This window comes from Dendropsophus ebraccatus, chromosome 11, assembly GCF_027789765.1.
Source record: "Dendropsophus ebraccatus isolate aDenEbr1 chromosome 11, aDenEbr1.pat, whole genome shotgun sequence".
In the NCBI taxonomy this organism is placed as follows: Eukaryota; Metazoa; Chordata; class Amphibia; order Anura; family Hylidae; genus Dendropsophus; species Dendropsophus ebraccatus.
This window is the reverse complement of record NC_091464.1, coordinates 80,968,861-80,994,321: the sequence shown is the minus strand read 5'-3', so window position 1 is coordinate 80,994,321 and position 25,461 is coordinate 80,968,861. Positions and strand designations below refer to the sequence as shown.

At 45.0% G+C, this 25,461-nt stretch overlaps 1 protein-coding gene and 1 non-coding gene across 3 annotated transcripts in view; both read left to right on the top strand.

Annotated features, from left to right (window-relative positions):
- The window catches only part of MOSPD2 (motile sperm domain containing 2), a 98,682-nt gene that overhangs the window by 23,938 nt on the left and 49,283 nt on the right, over positions 1-25,461 (top strand). For both annotated transcript variants that reach the window (XM_069946134.1, XM_069946135.1), the window contains exons 3-5: positions 8,555-8,710; positions 13,887-13,973; positions 20,721-20,875. In XM_069946134.1, the coding sequence (XP_069802235.1) occupies positions 8,555-8,710; positions 13,887-13,973; positions 20,721-20,875 (398 nt within the window). The remainder of the gene's footprint in view (positions 1-8,554; positions 8,711-13,886; positions 13,974-20,720; positions 20,876-25,461) is intronic.
- LOC138768499 (U6 spliceosomal RNA) lies at positions 12,567-12,673 on the top strand. The gene has a single exon (XR_011359145.1). It is a non-coding gene; the product is annotated as a U6 spliceosomal RNA (small nuclear RNA).

The window sequence follows — 25,461 nt, the reverse complement described above, 5'->3', positions numbered from 1 at the left end:
TGTGTACTCACTGTATATACTGACAGCAGCTCCCTGTGTACTCACTGTATATACTGACAGCAGCTCCCTGTGTACTCACTGTATATACTGACAGCAGCTCCCTGTGTACTCACTGTATATACTGACAGCAGCTCCCTGTGTACTCACTGTATATACTGACAGCAGCTCCCTATGTACTCACTGTATATACTGACAGCAGCTCCCTGTGTACTCACTGTATATACTGACAGCAGCTCCCTATGTACTCACTGTATATACTGACAGCAGCTCCCTGTGTACTCACTGTATATACTGACAGCAGCTCCCTGTGTACTCGCTGTATATACTGACAGCAGCTCCCTGTGTACTCGCTGTATATACTGACAGCAGCTCCCTGTGTACTCACTGTATATACTGACAGCAGCTCCCTGTACTCACCGTATATACTGACAGGAGCTCCCTGTGTACTCGCTGTATATACTGACAGCAGCTCCCTGTGTACTCACTGTATATACTGACAGCAGCTCCCTGTGTACTCACTGTATATACTGACAGCAGCTCCCTGTGTACCTCATAAGGCTAACATCTGACTCCCCTCCTCCAGGCTGGGCTGCCCTGCTCTGTGGTGTTTTGGTCCATAAGATGGCTGACATGGAGGAGCATGTGACCAGACCCCGCCCCTCCCAGTGTCCACCACTGAGCCTGTATATGTCTATGGAGAACACAGTGGACAGGGCCTGGTCACATGCTCCTCCATGTCAGCCATTTTATGGACTGAAACAAAACAGAGCAGGGCAGCCCAGCCTGGTGAAGGGAGTCTGATTTTAGCTCTATGAGGTAAACAGGGAGCTGCTGTCAGTATATACATTCAGCACACTTAATAATACTTTGTACTGACCTATTTTACTATAAAGTGGCCAACCCCTTAAAGTAATGCAAATAATAATGCCACCTGTAGTCAGTAATAATGCCCCCTCCCCCAATAATAACTTTCCTTTCCCTAGTAATAATGCCCCCTGTAACCATTATTAATGCCCCTTGGCAATAATAACAACCCCTGTGGCCAGTAATAATGCCCACTCTGTATCTAGATGCAATACGTTCTGTAGCCAAATATGCCCCCTTTAGAGTGCCTTCACACCTACCGGATCCACAGCTGATCTCACTTCTGCGAATTCGAAGTGAGATTCACTGCGGATCCGGTACCATTCACCCTAATGATAGCACATACCCGCAACGAGATTGACATCCCGTTGTGAGTATGAGCTTTAACCCCCTGATGTCCGCATCCCCGCCGCATCCCCGCCTCCTGCAGCTCCACCGCTGCCCCCATCAGCCCGGCGCCTGCATCCCCGATCGCCGCCCGCATCCCCCATCATCTCTGCAGCCATCACGCATTCCCGATCGCCGCCCCCATCCCCATCATCCCTGCAGCCATCACGCATTCCCGATCGCCGCCCGCATCCCCCATCATCCCTGCAGCCATCACGCATCCCAGATCATCCCCGCAGCCCGCCCGCATCATCCCAGCAGCTGCGCCGAGGAGCAGGTAATATATGCTCTCGGCTGCGGGGATGATGCGGGGGGGCTGCGGGCGGCGATCGGGGATGCGTGCCGGCTGCGGGGATGATCGGGAATGCGGACGGGCTGCAGAGATGATGGGGGATGCGGGCGTTGATCGAGGATGCGTGCGGGCGGCGATTGGGGATGCAGGCGTCGGGGCTGATAGGGGCAGCGGTGGAGCTGCAGGAGGCGGGGATGCGGCGGGGCTGCGGGCATTAGCGGGTTAAAGCTCATACTCACAGCGGGATGTCAATCCCGCTGCGGGTATGTGCTATCATTAGGGTGAATGGTACCGGATCCGCAGTGGATCTCGCTTCAAATTCGCAGAAGTGAGATCCGCTGTGGATCCGGTAGGTGTGAAGGCACCCTTAGAAAGAAAGGCCCTATGTAGCCAGGTATGCCCTTTGCAGCCAGATATGCCCTCTTCAGCCTGGACATGCAACCAAGTATGCCCACTGCAGACAGATATGGCCCTTATTGCCAGGTATGCCCACTACAGCCAGATATACTACCTCTAGCTAGATATGCCCCTATAGTCACATATGGCCATTGCAGCCAGATACTGTATGTTCCATAGAGCCTGATATTTCCCTAACCAGGTATGCCCCCCTGGAGCCAAATATCTCCCATACAGCCACATATGCCTCTTTCTGCTAGGTGTGCCCCTTTCAGCCAGATATGCCTCTTACCGCAGAATATGCCCCCTGCAATCAGATGTTCCCCTAGCCAGGTATGCCCCCTTACAGCCAGATATGTCTCCTGGAGTCAGACATGCTGCCTATAGCTGGCTTTTTGCTAGGTATGCTTCCTGCAACCAGATATGCCCCTAGCAAGGTAATTTCCTTGTAGCTGGATGTGCCCCTAGCCAGGTGTGCCCCCTGCATCCGGATTTGCCCCTAGCCAGATATGCCTCCTACAGCCGGTGGTGCCCCAAGCCAGGTATGCCGCCTGCAGCCAGACATGTCCCCTGGAGTCACACATGTCCTTGTGCAGCCATATATTTCCCCAAGTAGCCAGATATGTCCCATTGCAGCCAGATACCTTCCCTCTTTAGCCAAATACAAGTCCCTTTGGATCCATATACCTCCCCCTTGTAGCCAGATTCATCTTCCTTTGCAGCCATATACCTCCCCCTGTGTAGCCAGATTCATCTTCCTTTGCAGCCATATACCTCCCCCTGTGTAGCCAGATTCATCTTCCTTTGCAGCCATATACCTCCCCCTTGTAGCCAGATTCATCTTCCTTTGCAGCCATATACCTCCCCCATTGTAGCCAGATTCATCTTCCTTTGTAGCCATATACCTCCCCCTTGTAGCCAGATTCATCTTCCTTTGCAGCCAGGGTTGCACGGCAGACGCTGAAACAGGAAGCTGAATTATAGCAATGTCCCGGTGTCAAAAGCAAAAAAGTGCATTTATTTTTTAGAAAGATTTATTTTATTTAGATTTATTTAGAAAGAAGAAAAACATTGGTGTATTGTACTATGTGTCTGGCATCACTGCCAGGATGTCACATGAGGGGGAGAGGCCTGGGACAATCACTCATACTTACAGGGTGACAAGTGACTGTGCCAGGCTCCTGTTTGCTGATGTCTCTGCTCTTCACAGGAAGGATTATTCTTGCAAGCGCACTCCATACATACAGAAGCTCATACAGTTGCCTACATGGGCACCAATAGAAAGCCATATGTACAAACAGCATCCATATGTTAGCCTTCGTGTATATCAACACAACCCCCCCCCCCCCAAAGTCAGATTTTCTGCCATGTAAATAAAATACAGTGGTACCTCGGTTCTCAAACCTAATTGGTTCTAGAAGGCAGTTTAAGAACCAAGCAGTGTTTTCCTATAGGAAATAATGTAAATGGGATTAACAGAGCAGTACACTTAAAGGGGTAGTGCGGCGCTAAGAAATTATTTACAAAATAACACACATTACAAAGTTATACAACTTTGTAATGTATGTGAATGGCCCCCTTCCCCATGTTCCCCGAACCCCGCCCGAGGACCCGGAAATGTAGTGCATTATACATACCTGATACGTATCGACCCCTGTCCACCGTCCTCTGACAGTGATGTAATCTTCGGGAGGCCGGCCGACCCGCTCCTGCCGTCCCTCATGCCGGCCCCCCTCTGCCGCGTCATAACTATGCTCAGCCGCGATTGGCTGAGCATAACTGTGCTCAACCAATTGCGGCTGAGAAGCTGATCACGTGTGCCGCGTCATCAGCTGCTCAGCCGCAATTGGCTGAGCATAACTGTGCTCAGCCAATCGCGGCTGAGCATAGTAATGGCGCGGCAGAGGGGGGCCGGCATAAGGGATGGCGGATCGGCCGGCCTCCCGAAGATTGCATCACTGTCAGAAGACGACGGACAGGGGTCGACACGTATCAGGTATGTATCATGCACTACACTTCCGGGTCCTCGGGCGGGGTTCGGGGGAACGCGGGGAAGGGGCCCATTCACATACATTACAAAGTTATATAACTTTGTAATGTGTGTTATTTTGTCAATAATTTCTTAGCGCCGCAGTACCCCTTTAAGGGTACAAACACTGACAACATATATGCAGAGGATTTCTCATTGCGTATTCGCAGCGAAATTTGCTGCGGATACTTGCCCATTCACTTCACTTCAATGGGCTGACATACTGGCAGAGGGATTGTCATCCCAGCGGTCAGCCAATCAGTGCGTTGCGGCCGGGCTCTGAAGCAAGCAGGAGCAGGGACCTGGTACGGTATCTCCCCAGGCCGCAGGGGGGGGTTAATGGCGCTTTAGTTTGACATACTCACAGCGGGATGACAATTGACAATTCACTGCTTTCAGGAAAGATTGGTGTTGAGGAAGAGTGAGCGGAAGAAGAATGGACTTCCATATTGTCTGAAGCCACACACACACACTACCCCACTTATACACATACACTACCCCCCCCCCCCCACACACACACACGCATATACACAGTTAGGAAAAAACTGTTGCTTACTGTTACCACAGGTTGCTGAGTACATACACCGGGTCACCACAGCTGCCATTGTAGTGAATTGCACAATCCACAAATAGGGAAGTGATCACCAGTACAGCTCTGAGCCAGTAAACTTCCCAGCACCACCTGCCTGTGTCTGCACAAAGATTGCCGATATGTACCCAGTGACCCAGGAGCTGAATACTGGGATGTAGTTACCAGGAATGAGCTTTACAGCTGGGTTTACATGGTTGTACAGTACACAGATACGTGTACACAGTTTTCACAACAGAAGCTGGGCAAGGGCATGGAGCCGCCGCTGCCCGGCCGGCCGTGGGCGCACAAAATACTCTATTCACACATCACACTAGCCACTAGGGGTCCCACTTAATCTTATTCATAGTCCATTGCTAATGCCATTCCGTCTCTAGAAGCTGATGTTGTGAGACAGAATTGCAGACCTCTCTTTGCACTGTGCACTCTCATCTGCCTTACTGCGGATTGACAGGCTAGAGAGCACACAGATATATATGCATGCTACATGTGAATAATGTATATGATATACAGTCTTCAGCTTTCTGGGAATAGTGGGTATTGTAGCTGGAGAGCCAGAGTTAAGGAATGCTGACAGTATATCAGTAAAAGGTCAGTGGGGACATACCAAGCTGGGTCCTGCATATATGATAGGAATGTGCTAACATATTCACATATAGCTGTCAGAGCACTCTGCTCCTAGTTTACTTATTTCATACATTATAAGAAAACCCTTTACGGGTGCGTTCACACCTACAGGATCCGCAGCAGATTTTCATGCTGCGAGTCTGCAGCGAATTCAGCTGCAGATCCTGTACTGTGAAGCTCAATGGGTCCCCTACACGCTTCCTGCATGGGACCCGGCCCCTTTAACCCCTGCGCCGCCGCCGCCGTCCACTTACAGCCCCGACCCCTTTAAACCCCCGCATTGCCTGCACGCCCGATTGCCCCCCCCCCCTAGCCCCCCCCCCCCCCCCCCCCTTCGCGCACGTCCGATCACAGCCCCGAGCATATACCACCTGCTCGGCCCGTGGCTGTGTGATGCACCCGGCTTCCCTGCACAGCAGCACTGATGCTGATAGGCAGCGAGGGGAGCTGGGAGCATCACACAGGTACGGCCCGAGCAGGTGATGCATGCTCGGGGACGGGACGGCGATCGGGCGTGCGGGAGGGCCAGGGTGGCGTGCGGGGGTTTAAGGGGGCCGGGTCCCATGCAGGCAGATGTATGGGACACATTGAGCTTCACAGTACAAGATCCACAGCATTTCGCTGCAAACTCGCAGCATGAAAATCCGCTGCGGATCCTGTAGGTGTGAACGCACCCTACAAGTACAGTATCTGGACTTTGCTGCAGGGTTGCTGCCTCTAGGAGTGGTTCCAGTGTTCTGGGTAGCCAGTCCAGATGATGAAGACACCAGTGTGAAGCACTGAGAGGTCAGGAAGTTACTGTTTAGGCTGGGTTCACACTATGTATATTTGAGGCTGTATTTGTGAGGCTGTATAGCAACCAAAACCAGGAGTGGATTGAAAACACAGAAAGGCTATGTTCACATAATGTTGTAATTGAGTGGATGGCCGTCATTTAATGGCAAATTTTTGCTGTTATTTTAAAACAACGGCTGTTATATTGAAATAATGGCAGTTATTTACCGTTATATGACGGCCATCCACTCAATTTCAACATTGTGTGAACAGATCCTTTCTGTGTTTTCAATCCACTCCTGGTTTTGGTTGCTATGAGGACCTGACTTGAGGACCAAATACAGCCTGAAATATACTGTGTGTGAACCCAGCCTAAGGGTGCGTTCACACATACAGGATCTGCAGCAGATTGGATAGTGCAGATTAGAATCTGCAACAGATTAGAATCTGCAGCAGATCCGGAGCAGGTTTGATAGCCCAGAATTGATTTGCTTTGAATCTGCAGCTTTAAATCTGCACCATCAAATCTGCTGCAGATCCTGTATGTGTGAACGCACCCTTAAGAATGTTTGGTGACTTTTTTTCTAATTTTCCATTTTTCTATCTATATTATAAAATAATCCTGATATCTTGTAGTTCTCATTCTCACCACTGGGTCTAAAACTAAGCTGAGACTTCCTGTTGGTCTGGGGTGATAAGAGGAGGCTGCTGTAAAGTGAGCTGTACAGCATTGCAGTGTTATGTGACACCAGTAGATAGAGGAGACAATAGCAGCTCCCTGTGGAATGACCTCTTCACAGGTTATAGAGCGCGCTCAGTAATGTTTCACATTCATCTCAAGGGGACAGAGTTTGTCTATTGTCTTCTATGCCCATGAGGCTTACTTTAAAGCAGGTCAATAAATGCTGTTAAGAACAGCCCAAGCAAGATGGAAGTCGCAATAACAATGTACAAAAAGTGAAATAAAAAAAAATTACAATCAGAAAATAGAAACAGATCATAAAAAAAATTTCAAGTTTCAGTATCTCAATGTAGTAACTGGGTGAGCACACAAGGGGCAGCAGGCATGATACCAGGACAGAGAGTGCTGCATTATGTGCCCACATCTGCCCTGCTCATTCCTTCATGCCCCCTGCAGTCTCTGTCAGTCCTTGTGTTTCCCATCCTCTCTATTACTGTACAGTAACTTATAATATCACATATTCTGCTGTTTCTGAATGTTTATTTCATCTGTTTTACATGTTATTCAGAATAACAAATCATTATTTTTGGTGTGTGGAACCAATTGTCTGCATTTCAATGATTTCTTATTGGAAAATGTGGTTTGGTATAAGAGTGGATTTGTATTACAAGCGCCGTCCTGGAACGAATTATGCTCGTAATCCAAGGCACCACTGTACATAGTTTACATACATATTCCTTGTTCTGTTCCATGTGCAAACACTCCAGTTATTTTGTCTCTATAGATTTGGTATGTAGGTTTGTTATGTTTTGTCCAGGAATAGTTGTTCTAGCATGCACAGAGCTAAAAATGTAAACTTTTAAATGACTGCATTCCATAGGGAAATAATTCAGCGTTTCACACATGAGCAGTACCTTGCTTTCAAGGAACACTAATACTAGAAATTAAAGGTATTGCCTTGCAAAGACCTTCTCCTTAGGGTCCTACCTTTCCTAAAGAGGCTGTGTAGGATAAATATTGCTGATTTCTTCCAGAAACAGCACCACCCTTGTCCTATGTGTGGTACTGCGGCTCTGTTCTATAAAAGTGAATGGAGCTAAGCTGTAATACCGCACACAATCTAAGGACAGGGTGGTGCTGTTTTTGGAAGAATGTTGCAATGTTTTTCTGATCCTGGATATACCCTTTAACATCACACAATCACTAGAGGCGGTCACATCTAGCTGCATACTTCCCTACAGTCTGTCTGATCCATCAGAGGAGCATTCTTTTCTACATCCATCCCCCCTGAGGCTTGTGTCGTAGTAGGTCATTAAAGGGAATCTGAATGGGAGTTCTAGACCATGCTCAAAGCCTCAAAGAGGCTGTGCTGAGCAGCAGCATGCATGCCTTCCCTATCTTAATAGACGTACATGGCTCCTCTTCCAGCACTAAGCTCTGCACATCAACCAGGTGCAGAAGGGAATGGGGGAGGGAGGAGGCTTGCATGCTGCAGCTCAGCACAGCCTCAGTGGATCTTTAGCACTTGTTCTGCACTCTACTATACACTTACACGCTGTGTTTAGCCTTCTGTTCTTAATATTGTAGCCCCCCCCCCCCCCCATAGCATTCAATCAGATGTCTGCTCTAATATTTGAAAAATAAGAAGTGGTGGTCACTGCTTCCCACAAGCAACTTTCTTACCGCGCTCAAGCTTTCATACATGACATGTATCATACATCAGCAGGTAACACGGCAGAGAACTTCAGTTTAAAGTCTATAGCAGAGATCCCCAACATGTCGCTTTTCAGCTGTTGCAAAACTTGGCCCTGACAGCCAGGCTGGAAACTGTAGTTTTGCAGCAGATTGGGGGATTGTTGTCCTAAACCTGTATAGAAAAGACTCACATGTATTTATAAACCATTTCCCCTCCAGACAATTCCAGTAAATATGATTCCCGGGATGTGGAAAGACTACAGAAGGACGATGCCTGGGTGGAGAGCTACCTTCTGTGGAGGCACAATGTGGTAGAGGAGGCACTGAAGATGATCGATGAAAGCTTCCGATGGAGAAAGGAAATAACCATTAATGGTAAGCCACCATAGACAGCAGTCTCTGTTAGACCGGGTTCACACTGTGTTTTTGCAGTCCGTTTAATGGATCTATTTTTAAATGGTTACTTTTAATGTACACAAAACATGGCAGGGAAGATATACTATACTATATACTATAGAATATGATATACTATAACTTTATTTTAGGCCAGTTTAAAGTGACACTGTCACCCCCTTTTTGCATTTTGACTGCTCTCCACAGGTGTGAAGGGTAAATGTTACAGCTTTCATTACTTATTTTATATTACACCTCATGGTGCTTCTTCTGGTAAAAAGTTGTTTTTATCACCTGTGGATTGGTATATGTGGGCGGGGCCTCGCGGCCTATGTGCCTCATCGCTCAGCCCCTAGCACCACTTAGCCCCGCCCCCATATGTGATGTCATCGCCGCATAGGCCCAGAGCTTTAGGCTGGCCCTTCCAATGGCTGCTGGTGGGGCGGGGCCTATGCACAGATGATATCACATGTGGGGGCGGGGCTAAGTGGCACTAGGGGCGGAGCGATGTGGCACTTAGGCCACGAGGCCCCGCCCACATATACCAATCCACAGGTGACAAAAACGACTTTTTACCAGAAAAAGCACCATGAGGTATAATATAAAATAAGTAATGAAAGCTGTAACATTTACCCTTTACACCTGTGGAGAGCAGTCAAAATGCAAAAAGGGGGTGACAGTGTCAATTTAAGCTCTTTTTTTGCTCTGCAGCACATGGGAACTAAGGGCCCTATTCCACGGGACGATTATCGTTCAGATTATCGTTAAATCGTTCGAATCTGAACGATAATCGTTCGGTTGAAATGCAGTTAACGATTAACGACCGAACGAGAAATCGTTGATCGTTTAATAAGACCTGGACCTATTTTTATCGTTGCTCGTTCGCAAATCGTTCGCATTGAATAAGACATCGTTCGGTCGTTCTCAATAGATACGAACGCAATAGCGAATAAATAGCGAAGAGGAACGATCGCAATTACGATCATAAGTAACGATTATCGTTCCATGGAAATGAGTGAACGTTTTCAGGTCTTTCGCAATAGCGGTCGTTTGAGATCGTTAATCGTTAACGATTATCCAAACGATAATCGTCCCGTGGAATAGGGCCCTTACAGTATCGTGATATTATACGCGTGTCTAGTGTTAATATATACTATATTGATTTTTAATTGTTCATCTCACCTGACTAGCAGAAGCCCATAGACTTCAGCGTTTCTATTGTTGCACTTTATCACACCTGATTTATGGGTAATGCGAAGTCGGATTTCATCTGCAGCAAGCCAACGTGCGCCGTCCCTCTAATAGGAATTCAATATTTCAGCAGACAGTAAAGAGACAATGGCTGAGTTATAACATTAAAGGCTTGTGATTTGTGCCTCTTGTGCTTCGCTATTCGCAGGAGAAAGCCGAATTCCCTGTTGACATTAATCATTAAACACACATTTTTCATCCAAAAGACGAGCTGCAATTCACAGGCTGGGATTTTACCTTTTCTTTGTTATGTTAGTCATTTCCATAACCTCTAGATATCCTTGCACTGAAAAGTTCCCTTACAGCGTAGTAAGGAAGGTGTTGCTAACAACACGCCGCTGAGGATTTACATTCCAGAAACAAAAAAAAAAAATAATTCTTTCCTCTCTTTAAACATGGATTCTATAGATTGTAAATAGAAATGGTGTAATCTTTATCAAGTATAGGCAAACAATTTATCATTGTAGCTTTTCATGCTCAGAGCAGACAAATCATGGCCGTCTCCTAATGATTATCTGCCAATATAACTTGTCCCGTGGAATAGAAGGCAATGATTAGCGGACATCGTTCATGTCGGCTGATCGTTGCTGTTGTTTGTCTTTCAACCATGTTGAAAGACAAGCGACTGTGATAGCAGCAATTTGCTGCCGTTGTTCCGTGGAATAGGAGCAGTGGCAGCAGACTGCCACTATCCTCTATGGGCTGCCAGGATGATCTAGCGATCACCCGGGCAGCCCCCCCGCAGCTACCCGCGCCCCCTCCTGCACTCACCCGCTCGCTGCTGCCGCGTGTAATGGTGGTGGCAGCGAGCAGGGAAGGCTCGCTCGTTTGTTCCTCACAGTCAGCCCTAGAATAGGGGCTTTAGGCTGGGTTCACACTACGTTTTTGCAATCCGTTTTTTTCATCAGATTTTTCCCACAAAAACGGGTTCAAAAATGTAGTGTGAACCCAGCCTTAGCCAGATGAGCGCTACTTGAGCGTGCTCAAGTCCAATCGTTCAGCATTTGATGCAACCCTAGGAAGTCCACAAAAACATGGATATGGCCTGTGGCTGTGTCCATGTTTTCCTGGCAGCCTTAAGGTCCTATTAGACCAAATGACCCTACGACCGTACTTGGACAATTACCGGCCGTTCTGGGGGCTAACCGTTTGGTGTAATATCACCTGTTAAAAGGCAAGTATCAGCTGACATGCACAATGTTGGCTGATCGTGGTTTTTCAATATGTTGAAATGACCCAATCACAACCATGACTTCAGTTAGCAGCCCGGACCATCTAAGGATCGTCCAGGCAGCCCCTCCCACTGTTTTTCACTTGCCTTTAGCTTCTTCAGCCATCGGTAGTCAAATCGAATGATCGGACTAGCGCATGCTTGAGATGCGCTCATCTGTATTTATAAACGTATGAGTTGTTTAGGCCGGGCTGAGCTGCAGTATGCAATCCATGTTCTCTCCCCACCCCTCTGTGCTCTGCATGATAGATGTACATTCTCAGTGTAGGAAGCCCAACCTTGTACATCCCTTCAAAGTGATGACAAGTGGATTTTAGTGCCCTTATTGAGTCAATGGGAGTCCCCTTTATGGTGCACAGCTATTTCTTCTTCCAAACATTTCAGGGGGAGGGACCTGAGCGTTGCTGTTTGCCAATGGTACACAGGCATTTCCTTGTCACTACTTGTGTGGAACAAAATAACACACAAATGCAAATATGAACAATTTTAATGTGTGAAATATTGCTTGAGAAAGTGCACTGAACTGAACAAGCTGGCGCTGTGATTCCTTGGACACATAAATGGCATGTGACGGGATAAGGGGTTACTGATGCACTGGGTTTTCAAGGTGCTTTGTGTACAGAAAAAAAGGGAACTGCACCAGCATAGAAAGGAGGGGGTTATACGATGCACTAAATTACTGCTGCTGATGTAGATGGGAAGTCTTGATTTACCTTTCAGAGACAGTGAGGATCAAATAGAGAACACTTGTTTGAAACTAGTCGCTATGTAAACTGCATGCCCCTTGTTTTGTACTGTGATGCTGTTCTTTGCTTTATCTGACAGTGAGAGGAGTGAGCACAACTATAGTACAAGCAGTAAAAGAAATGTGACAGGTCTTGGACCTTACACGTGACAGACCTAGCAGGGGAGAATAAATATTACATTGCTTGTTTCAGCAATACCTATATGGAAAGCATGGGCTTTGTGAAGGTTTGTTCTTCAGCCTATAAATGTTACAAGGAGTATCACCAGGACCGGATTATTACAGTCTTCTTAATAAGCTCCTGAGCTAAGAACCTGAATAAGATCCAGACTCTCCAGGATGTTTTTTAGCTTGACGGTCAGGTGTTTTTAATTGTTTTATTGGAGTTTCTCCAAGTGGAAATGAATGCTGAAGGTATGTGTGGATTAGAATTAGTGCTAGGTTCATAAGAATATGAATGTGCAGTTTTACAAGGCATACATTGTACCACAGCTTAAAATTCTTCTTGCCTATTTGAGCCTATTTAACGCTTATATGCATTTATATTTTTTAATTGCATTGGATGTAGACATACAGACATGCAAATAGTTTTAATTAAAAACTTTTAACTCTTGCTCACTTCGGCAGCACATATACTAAAATTGGAACGATATAGAGAAGATTAGCATGGCCCCTGCGCAAGGATGGCAAGCAAATTTGTGAAGCGTTCCATAAAAAAAAAATTAACTCTTGGTGTGCCTTACAGTATGAACTAAAACAGAGGTTTCCCAGCTTACCGCTCCTTCTGCCTGGCTTGCATGGAACCCCAATCTAATTTAGTGGGAGGTAGCACAAAGAAAGGCAAGGCACATGGATCCAGCAGCTTTAGAGGATAATGTTGCGTATTAGAATCTTCATAAAACCTACAATGTGACACAATGCATGAAATTCCTTAGTACATAGCCTGACACATTTTCGGTGCTTTTCCGGAACTCTAATTCATGGCTCAGCCATGACGCACACCAGAAACACGTTGGACTACGTCCTAAGGAATTTCATGTACTGTGTCACATTGTTATTTTAGGGTACATTCACACCTACCTGATCCGCAGCGATGGGGTCGCTGAGGAGGAAGGTATGTCTTTTACCTCCATCCTCAGCGCCGTACCGCTGCAGTCAGCACTTTGCTCCACGGTCCGGTAAGACAGTTAGGGGAACTGCTCCCAGCCGGCACACTCATTGATTATAATTAGAGAGGGTCAGCGCTATAGGGATGGGCAATGCTCCTATCGGGTGCTCCAGTGATCCTAATGGTCTTACCGGACCGTGGAGCAAACTACTAACTGCACTGGAACGGCGCTGTTAGAGACAGACCTTCCTCTTTGCTGTCTTCTTTGAAACAGGTGGCTATCAGCAGATTCGTCTAACTTGCTGATAGTTCCCCTTTAAAGTACACTACATGAGGCTGAAGTCTGACAGCTCTCTTATGGCTCAGTCTACAGCCACTCACATGCCTAAAATAAAAAAAAGAAATAAAATAAATTGGGCTCAGATGAGCATTCAGGAGAGGAAAGGCTACTAAGGAGCTTTTGGATGGATTCAGCCAAAAGTGGAACGGAGCAGCTTGCAGTGCATTGTTAGACATACAAGCTGCAGAAAAAAAATGGTAGAAAATTCCCAGTAGCCCCTGGTGGTGGTGACAACTGATTACTGGGGGCATCGGAAGCTAGACCCTCGGTGATCAGCCATTTTGCAGATTTCTTTTCAATACAATGACCTGACCCCTGTTAAGTTTGTTGCGTCTCACATCTTGGTAGTCCAGTTCGCAGGTACACCCCTGTAGGGTCCTGCCAATGGCCAGCTGATATTTTCAGAACAGGAATGGTTGTCGTCTTTAGTTTATTCGTATGTATGTTTTTCTATGATGTTGATTTGTGTGTTTTCTTTGTCAGATCTCAGTGAATCTGTTATACCCAGGTGGTGTTTTGACATTGGAGCGGTCTACCTGCATGGCTATGATAAAGAAGGCAACAAACTATGTAAGTATAAAACACATCCAGTCCTGTATAAAGTATAGCTTACATCTCTCCAACCTGTGCTTCTGTAGCTGAAGGCTGTCAGGGCATGCTGGGAACTAAAGAGTCCCAGGTTGGAAGCCACTAGCCTGGATGTTCCTTTTGTTCCTCCTTTTTTATTTTGTACCCCGGGAGCCCCCTTCTGAAGACAGGTGTATATTTCTATTGTATATTATATATGACAGGAATGTCTAAGATAGAAGTAGCCCTTTCGGGTTCACATACATTTTCCTAAATAACTTAATGGGGAAGTCAAAACCTTTATTAAATCTGCAGCATATTCATGACGTGTGAACACAGCCTTAAAGGGGTTGTCTGACTTAAAAAAATCTATTTTTACATATCCCATTAGAAACGTATATTAAGAGGGGGCTCAGGCTCTAATCTATTTGATAAAGCAGAGAGCAACCACAAAAGAGTTTTTGTTGTGGGCTGAGTAGTCATGTGGGTGGTCCTTCTCAGTGATTGACAGCTAAAGACCACCCACATGACTACCGAGCCCAGAATGAGCTGAGATTTACAGGAATAAATGAAAAGTTATCCAATCTCTATATAAATCTCCTCCTGCTCTATAATAATGCCTGCATATTGGAATACATTTCCAGTGTGACAGGTTCCATTTAAGTTATCTATACCATTGACATTAGACTGCCATGTTGAGGCATTGTTATGGTGTACTGGATGCACCTCAAGAGTGCTGTCATAATCACTCTCTGGTCCAAATTACAAGTTATAAAGTTTATAGTGTGCACTGAGTAACCACACTAAAGCACTGATGGTAAAAGTGGATCTCCTTTATTGAAAGATGGCAGCCAGTTGATATATCCTGGGGGTATGTGTTCTTCTAGTAAGGCTTATGTCAGTACTTTGTTGGCTGAAGTACGAAAAGACTTACTTGCATAGCACTAGTTATTCACTATTCATGCATAGTAATTAGCTATGTTTCCCAGCATGCCCCTTTTTGGCCGGTGATTTATTCTGGAAGAGTCCATTGAGCAATAATAAACTACGTGAACCCCATCAGCATCGTTCAGAGGATTGCAGGTACTTCGTAAGGAACTGGGACATGCCACAATGATTTGTCTTACTTCCAGCTTTCTTCCCACAGAGAAAATTGTTTTGATTGCTTGGTCTGTTTTTGTTTTCAGCTTTCATTTTTTTCCCCCTTCTTGGATCTCTGTATTTTTTTTTTTTTTTATATATATATTCTTATTAGTTTTACAATGCGAAAAGGCATACATCACATAAAATAAAGTATTCATACAGTGAGAAATATGAACAGGCGGTAGGTAGCATATCAGGAGAACAATGGTATAGCGGCATCCTCCGTCGTCGCGGCCTGTAGGAAAGGCACTCTGCTGTGATAACTGCTTGCAAATTCAAATGGCTCGTGTAGCCTAAAAACATCCGTAGCAACTAACCGCTTCTTCCATAATCAAAGCAATAACAAATAACGAAATAAAAATAACAAACTAAAGTAACTCTTTCCGTCTCAGCCCACCTGGAAGCGTTAAGTCCAGAAATATCTAAATCTCCCTGCTGACTAAAGTACACAGTGTCCCTGGTTAACAGTTGCAATAGAGGTGTCGTTGTATTCTCTTGCGACCTGTACCTCAGAAGAAAGATAACGAAAAGGGTGCTGGTGAGTGCAGCCCCTGGGGGTGCCACCCGCCCCCCTGGATAACCTAGCCAGTCGTGTCACGTGACATCTGGGGCTTGTCGCGCCTCTAGAATCTTGAGGTTGCCTAGTGACCCTTTAAGATCGGTCAGACAATACCATGAAGTCAGTCTGAAATGATGCATCAGTAGATGTCTCCTCTCCGCTGACGACCAGGCCTGTATGCAGCTCTTCCACTTGCTAAAGAATGATTTTGTGGCCTGTTCTTTGTTTCTCAGTGTTAGAGTGAGCTCGTGATGAAGTAAAGAGTCCATATATTCTAGGATTTCCTCAAACTTGGGAGTGTTCGGTTGAAGCCAATGTCCCAGTATGCATTTAAGCGCTACCAGTAAAAATAAGTGTACCCCCTTGTGAGCAACTAATGGGGAGGTTGGGTCAGAAGGGTCTTTGGGGACATAATGCAGTATGTAGGCAAGTGGGTCGAGTGGGATGTGTGTGTTCCACACTCTTTTGGTAAAAGTTTGCACCTGCTTCCATACCTCCTGAACCTGTGGGCACAACCACATGCTATGGAGTAGGTCCGCCTTGGGCAGTTTGCACTTGGGACATTTGTCTAAATGTATGACTTGGATGTCTCTGAATGGGATATTGAACGCGTAAGTAGCCCTGTGTACCATGCGGAGATGGGTCTCCCGTAATGTCTCTGGATCTCTGTATTATTCTTGTACGATTAACCCATAGATACACAGGATGAACCATCATACTGTAGCTGCACAGAGTTTTTATAAATATCCTAAATAATCTCCCTATGTTTCAATTCTAGTACAACTAAAGCCAATATGTCACTTACCAGCCAGACACTAATATATATATATATATATATATATATATATATATATATATATATTTATTATTATTATTATTATTATTATTATTATTATTATTATATACCCCCCCCCCCCCCTCTAATCTATGTTTATTTTCCGGAGGACTCATAATTGAATAATATATAGCAGTGGTCATCCTTTCATTGCCCAGTGGACTCATTCATGTGTTTTCCTAATCTAGTAATAGGTATAATAAAGAATTCAGACCAATGGGTGAAATATTGTCACATTAAAGGGAATCTGTCACTAGGTTTATTCAACCTTAAATGAGGGCAGCATAATTCTGGGTTCACACTATGTATATTTCAGTCAGTATTGTGGTCCTCATATTGCAACCAAAACCAGGAGTGGATTGAAAACACAGAAAGGCTCTGTTCACACAATGTTGAAATTGAGTGGATAGCTGCCATTTTTTATATTTTAAAACAACAGCTGTTATATTGGCAGTTATTTACTGTTATATGGCGGCCATCCACTCAATTTCAACATTGTGTGGATAGAGCCTTTCTGTGTTTTTAATCCACTCCTGGGTTTGGTTGCAATATGAGGACCACAATACTGACTGAATTATACGTAGTGTGAACCCAGCCTTAACTAGTGACAGAAACGCTGAACAGATCGGTGTATTACTTACATCATTCTGTTCAGCCGTTCTCCTAATGTGCAGGAGAATAGGATTCTTGGCCCCCCGCCCCCCCCCCCCCCCCCCCCCCCCCCGCCCTCCGGGTGCTGGCTGACAGGTGACTGCCTATACACAGCATGGATAGATAACTGCCAATCAGCAGCTGGTGGGCGGTTTTCTGCTTCTCATGAATATCCAGGACTACTGGGCTCATGCACATAATGGAGAGGATTACTTATTGTCCATGATATTCAGGAGGAGATCTCTGGATCAGCTGCACAGAACAATGTAAGTGATACATCATTCTGTTCAGCTTCTCTGTCACTAGTTTATGCTACCCTGAGATAGGACACCATAACCCTACTGACAGAGTCTCTTTAAAGTGAAGCGTAGTATTTTATCCAAGGTCTATGGCAGTGCTTCTCAAACTGTGAGGCGCCCCCTAGTTGTTGGTGAGGCCCAGCTGGGGAGGCAGTTTGCACAAAAGTTACTATGATCTGCACAGTCCTTTAGCTGTTTGCAACTATCTCCATTTTAGAAACATTATTACTTACTTTATTAGAATCTAGAGCTTGGGAAATGGGTGAAAGGTAGCCCTAGCATTATTTTCAGCTTTTAAATGGACTTTGACCACAGATGGTGAGGCCTAGGCACCCTCTTGGTCAGTCTGGTGAGGCCCAGGCATTGCCTTGGTCGTTTGGGTGAGGCTCCAGTAGAAAAAGTTTGAGAAGCGCTGGTCTATGGGATTCCTAGGTCATACATGAAAACCACAGAGCCTCTTAAATAGTGACAGAGATGTTATATGCTGATGTTCCACTTAGCACGGATGTAAATCTCTGTGATATTTCATTACCGCCTTGTTTTATCTGGGAGTGCTCAGTAGTCTTGTGACCGAGTCGGAGGTCAGGGCCTGTTCTCTGAGATGACTGGCTTCTTTGTTTCCCCGAGAGTTAGTCATATGAAAACTTGGAGAAGATGTGCTTGTCAGCGACCAAGGGTGTGATGCTGTAAAATAATATCTACTGTGTGTTACTTGTAAATAGCATTTAGGAGTCTGTAGATGTATCTATTATATGTTCCTAAAGCTGCCATCCAGACTTATCCATCCATAGCTTCAGATGGCATAGCAAGCTATTCCTTACAGCAGGATTGAAAAGCCCATGGTTTGGGTTTGTATGAAACCCAAACCTTAGCTGGCTCGCTCATCTCTAGTGACACGTCAACCAGAACACTTCTACTGTGAGCCAGTTTTGTTATATAAGCTCTATGATATGTTTTAAAGGGGGCATTCCAGCCCCAGAAAAGTTTACATGCGACCTTAAACCCAGCGCTTTGGGTTTGTTCACTTGACGTATCGGCGTTGGCGTGGGGATGTCGGTGGTACTGTCCTCCTTTTTTTTTTTTTTTTTTTTTTTTTATTGCTGCACAATTCCCACGCATTTCACCGAGAACCCACCTACCCCAAAGCGCTGCTGGGGGCAGGCCCACTGCCCCCCAATGTGACAATCTCCTTTCTGTGACGCGGCTCCATTAGAATCAATGGAGGCATGTCACAGATGGGAGGGGGTTTTGTCACACACTGGCGAACGGGCCAGTGCTTAGGAATAGACTGGCACCATGCACAGAAACCAGGCGGTGGTTCAAAAAAAAGGACTGTGTCACCTGAATATATTTAGTTTTTTTTTTTTTTTTTGCAGAAATCAATAGTCCAGGTGATTTTAAGACACTTTGTAATTGGGTTTATTAGGCAAATATGCCATTATCTGCATTCACAAAGCCTTTCCCCAGGCCCCCCCTCCCTCCTCTCTCTCATTCACTGCTCATTATCAGGAAACCTTGACTCTTACATCAGTCGTGCCCTGTGTAACCTTTGGAGAGGGAGGAGGGAGATTAGTCGGCAGCAGAGAACAAAGGATTACGCAGCGGGAGCTGTGTAAAAGGCGGTATTCAGAGGAGATAGCCCAGGGATGTAGCTGTAAATTAACTCTTTGTTGTCCTGTTTTGGTGCCTCATCTCCCTCCACCCCTTACCTCTCCATAAGAGAACCATGAAGACGGGGGGGGGGGGGAGAGCTTCAAACTGCTTTTTCATGATAAAAATGCACATTTCGGCCAATAAACCCAATGACAAAGTTTCTTAAAATCGCCTGTACTATTGATTTGTGCAAAAAAAATTAAATGACTCTGACACTTTAAGGTAATAAAACACAAAGCGATGCACCAGATGATACATTCATTTTAAGGTATTATAAAAATAAACAGAAATCTATACTTGCCTTCCCCATTGCCAATATCTGCTGATTTAAGGTGGGTGACCACTTAAGCCAGTGATTTGTGGAGCTGGCAGTTCCTACTGGGTCAATGCATTACAGGAACAAGGAAGCAATGGTGGGCATCAGGGACTGTGGGGGATCAGGGATTGTGAGAATTATTTCCATATTATTTTACCGTCACCTTCAGGGCTGTGGAGTCGGTAAGCCGCAGCTCCAACTCCGAATCCAACTCCAACTCATGAATTTTATCACGACCGACTCAGACTCCCGACTCCTGCTCCTTCATAAATGGCCGGTCATATACCAGGGGAGTTATTTAATGTAATGAGGAAAGATATAAAGCAGCTTCTCCTGTGTGTGCAGTGGATGCAGCCAGTCTCCAGCCTCCATGCCCTGAACTACTCACAACTAGACTAGATGGAGCAGGTGGTCTTTTCCTGCTGAGAGTCTTCTATGTTTCTAACTAAATATTCACCATACACACAGAAATACTGCTAACAATGCCAGATACCTGTAATATAGGATGTCAGCCATAGTGATATAGAGGGGTCACACATAGTGATATAGAGAAGTCACACATAGTGATATAGAGAGGTCACTGTGGGTGTGGGGACACACCATAGCACGCACATACACACACACACAGCCTGCTGAAGCCATAGCTCGCGCACACACACACACGCACACACAGCCTGCTGCAGCCATAGCGCACACACACACAGCCTGCTGCAGCCATAGCACACACACAGCCTGCTGCAGCCATAGCACACACACACACAGCCTGCTGCAGCCATAGAACACTGAAGAAAAACACCACACTGAGGACAGAGGTTACTGCTACACTACTTATGTCTCCTCCTCCTACTCTATATTACACAGGATATCTTCATATTACACTGCTGCTCATATACAGTCATCCAGCATCCAGGAAGAGAACAGCACAGATCTCCCCCCACACAATGGACGCTTCCAGCTCAGAAACAAACTGCCAAATAGTGACTGACAACATCTCCCCAACCACCCTTATCTAATAGGGCCAATGTCGTATTTGAAAGTTGCTCATAATATATATTGATGAGGAAAACTTATAAAATTCATATGAAAACTCAATTTAAATTGTTCTATGATTTTTTTTATTTTTTTTTTAAAGCTGGAGTCGGTACATTTTTTCCAACTCCGACAGCCAAAACTAGTTCCGACTCCGACTCCACAGCTCTGGTCACCTTCTAATTTTCTTTTTCTGTGGCTGGAATACCCCTTTAATAAAATATTATGCATCAATTTAAACTGTATATTTTGTGTATTTATATAGTTTGGTTCCGTGTAAAGCTCCATGTACGTGATAACAAGACAAATGAGGACAAGAAGAAATGTGCTGCATTTTGGTTGGAGCGTTATGCCAGGAGGGAGCCGGGAAAGCTTATTACTGTTGTGTTCGATATGGCTGAGTGTGGACTGAGTAATGTGGTAAGTTATCTACATTTACCATAAGTATCTACCTTTTCCCTGTTGCTGATTTACTAAACTATAGTAGTATTATAGGCTGGATGGAAAACCTCTATTAAGTAAACCCCCAATGTGTGATGTAAGCAGGCTTGGGAAGTGACCAATGGCTGGCTTCACCATGTCTGTAATACAACCCCTGGTAAAAAGTATGGAATCACAAGTCTTGGATGAGCACTCATTCAGACATTTCATGCTGTAAAACAAACTCAGATCAAAAACATGATACAATATTAAGGTCATTCCAAAGTGCAACTTGTTGGCTTTCAGGAGCACTCAAAGAAATGAAGAGAAAACATTGTGGAAGTTAGTGAATGATACTTTTATTGACCAAGCACAGGGAAATAAATATGGAATCACTCGATTCTGAGGAAAAAAGTGTGGAATCACTCAAATTGGAGGTAGAAAAAAAGGACACACCCAGTCTATTTCCTTTCCCTAAATGGACACCTGCCCCAGATTAGATGTGCCCGTTAGTCTGCAGTTAAAAACACCTCGGAGGGCTGCTGGACGAAGTGGAGTGGCGAGAACCATGGCTCTAACAAAAGAAATGTCCCTTGAAACAAAAGAGAGGATTGTGAAACTTCTTGAAGAAGGTAACCCTTCACGCATGGTTGCTAAAGATGTGGGCTGTTCACAGTCAGCTGTATCCAAGATATGGACCAAATACAAACAGCATGGAATGGTTGTTAAAGCCAAGCGTACTGGTAGACCAAGAAAGACATCAAAGCGTCAAGACAAACAACTTAAGGCCATTTGTCTTGAAAACCGAAAAAGTACAACTAAACAGATGAAGCACAAATGGGAGGAAGCTGGAGTCAATGTATGTGACCGAACCGTAAGAAATCGCCTAAAGGAGATGGGATTTCTCTACAGGAAAGCTAAACGAAAACCAGCATGGGCTAAGGAGAGGCAATCATGGACTGTGGATGACTGGATGAAAGTTGTCTTCAGTGATGAGTCAAGAATCTGCATTGGACAAGGTGATGATGCTGGAACTTTTGTTTGGTGCCGTTCCAATGAGATTTATGAAGAGGCCTGCCTGAAGAAAACAACCAAATTTCCACAGTCCTTGATGATATGGGGCTGCATGTCAGGCAAAGGCACTGGGGAGATGACTGTGGTTAATTCTTCCATCAGTGCACAAGTTTACATTGACATTTTGGACAGTTTTCTCATCCCTTCAATTAAACAGATGTTTGGAGATAATGAAATAATTTTCCAAGATGACAATGCATCGTGCCATAGGGTAAAAACAGTGAAGGCATTCCTTGAAGAAAGACACATTCAGTCGATGTCATGGCCTGCAAATAGTCCAGATCTCAACCCAATTGAAAACCTGTGGTGGAGATTGAAAAAAATGGTCCACAAGAAGGCTCCAACCTGCAAAGCTGATCTGGCCACTGCTATCAAAGAGAGTTGGCACCAAATTGATGCAGAATACTGTTTGTCACTCATCCAGCCCATGCCTCAAAGACTGAAAGCTGTTATAAAAGCCAAAGGTGGTGCAACTAAATACTAGTGATGTATTTTGAATGGTCTTTTGTTTATGTGTTTTTCATGATTCCACACTTTTTTCCTCAGAATTGAGTGATTCCATATTTATTTCCCTGTGCTTGGTCAATAAAAGTGTAATTCACTAACTTCCACAATGTTTTCTCTTCATTTCTTTGAGTGCTCCTGAAAGCCAACAAGTTGCACTTTGGAATGACCTTAATATTGTATCATGTTTTTGATCTGAGTTTGTTTTACAGCATGAAATGTCTGAATGAGTGCTCATCCAAGACTTGTGATTCCATACTTTTTACCAGGGGTTGTATGACAGACAAAACGATTGCTTCTTGCTTGTGCCGCAAATCTTTAAAGGCTATAAAGGTCCCCATAAACATTATACTTATCAGCCGTTAGTATACAGGGGTCACTTAAAACTCCACTGTAGGTTTAGATCAGTGCTGCACACCTCTCGCTGGTTGGTGCTCAGTGGGTTGTGGTTCTTCAACCATGCATACTAAAGCGTAGTAAAATCCACGGCACTCAATATTATGCAGAAGTGATAGTTTATTTTACAGTGATAGACACATAGTGTATACTCCGACCAATATGAAATACTATGCAGTGGAGACCATAAATATAAAGCAAGCTTTCGGCCCTTCCCGGACCTTCCTCAGGCTAATGGATCTCTGTAAAGAATGAATATGGTATAAATATAGGATACACATGATACAGGGAGTATACAAAGAAACAGAAATAAATACAATAAAATGGACATTGGAGAAAATCTAACAAATTATAAGACAAAAGGGCATATTAACATAGATATCTAAATTGTATGCAGAGAAGGAAGTATACGGCGGTTAACACATTGCATATGAGCTGTTAAGTATATACGGGGAAAACATAGGATGGATATAAAGGAATAAGTTACGGCATATAGGTGGAGGGTGGAATAACGGAGGATGGTAACTGGCACACATATATGAAAAGCGATAAGTACAGGGGAAAACAAGAAACAACAATACAAACAATGTCATGGACAGAGCTGGGTAGAATAACTGAGAAAGGGAAAAAGGGGAATGACAAAGATCACGGCAGGGTAAAGGTATGCAGAACCAAAAGGTATAATGAGGATGAGTAGAAGATGGGGGGTAAGAAAAGAGGAGGGTATGACGAGTAGGACCCAGAGAGTGCCAGAAAGATCGGGAGACAAGGGGATAACATATGCAGGGGGAACAGACCTAGAAAATATAGTGGGAATCGAAAAACATGGAGATAACCTGTGTAGAGAGAACAGATATAGAAGACTAGACTTAGGCAATGTAATGGGGATCAAAAGACATGGGACTAGGGGATGCCGCTGTGTGCACCCAACTTACCACAATCGTCAGTCTAACAGGAGTCTGGTGGAGTGTGGGCTGAGGCGGCCGTGCGTGCTTAAAAAGCCGCACTTCCGGGGTCACGTGATCGCGCGTTGTGCCACGTGACCGCGCGTCATATCACGTGACGGCGTGCGAGTGACGTCATTACGTGCGGCACGGCAAAAGAAGAGGAGGACGGGACTAGAGGAAGGAGGCGGGGTATAGGTCATGATGCTAAGTGTAATGGAACTGAGGGCACAAGTATGGGCAATGAGAAACATGTATAGAAAAACATGTATAGAAAAAGGAAGGAACCCTGCAAAGATAGAAAAGAATAATAGAAATAAAATAATAAATAAAAAATGGGGCAGGCAGATAGGAGAGGTGAGGAGTCCTATAACATGTAGGTGTAATAATGCCGGAGATATGTATGATATGTGTGGTGAAGGGAGATAAAACATGAGAAGATGGTGATACAATGTTGTATGAACGTAACAGTAGTATACATAAGGGTAGGAATATAGGGGAAAGAGAATAAGAGGGTGGATATGGGGTGGGAGAAGGATAGACATCAGAAGACAAGGGGGGGAGAGACCACATGGGAAGAGGACACTGGGAGACAACAAACAGGAGCTGGACATAGACGGTTACCATAGTTACCATATCAGTATACATGATGTAATCATAGGAATGCATTCTAACCCTAGAAGGATATAATGGAAATGGAGTCAGTACACAGTACAAGGTAAACATAGGTTTATCAATCAGGAGAGCCTGTAAGAAAAAAAGGGTTCTCTAAAAATATTTGTATACATGTGCATATGATGTGTCCAGTTATTTAGATATTGTACACTCTGTCATATGCCCGATTCAAACCGTGTGGTTCAATAGTTTGTAGCATGTGTATCCAGAAAGCTTCTCTCCGTTTGAGAAGTTCCACCCTATTGCCCCCTCTCCTGGGTTGCTCAACATGTTCTAAGACTTGGAAACGCAATTGGGCTACGGTATGGCCCATTGCGTGGAAATGTGCGGGAATGGGGAGCAGTAGGTTTTTGCATCGTATGGTAGATTTGTGTTTGGAGATGCGGTCTCGGATACGATGTGTCGTCTCACCAACGTACCCGAGACCGCAGGGACATTTGATCAGGTACACCACGAAGTTGGAATCACAAGTGTGATAGCCTTGAATAGGAAATCGTTTACCTGTTAGAGGATGTGAAAAATGCTCGCCCCTGGTAATGGCTGAGCACTGTGCACATCGGAGACATGGGAATGTACCTTTCCTGGGGGGACCCAGGAAGCGTTGTTTTTTCATGGTAAAACTGCCAATATCTGCACGTACTAGGTAGTCTCTCAGATTCTTCTCCCGCTTATGGCAGACCCTAGGAAGGGACTGGATTTCCTCGACCTTGGGGAAGGCATTCCTCAAAATGGGCCAATGTTTGCGGATGATACCCACTAGTCTGGGGCTACTGGGGTGATATTTATGTACAAAGGGTAGGCGTGGTGTGTTGCGGCTCTCTGGTCTTGAGGAGGGTGTTGTGTTGGAGAGGACCCTGTCGGGGTAGCCACGTTGTCGGAATTTTTGGGCCATTTCTTCTAACCTGTTGTCTCGGGTAAAGGGGTCACTAACGATACGGTTCACACGGCTGTACTGTGAGATCGGTAAGGATTTTTTTTACGTTGGGTGGATGA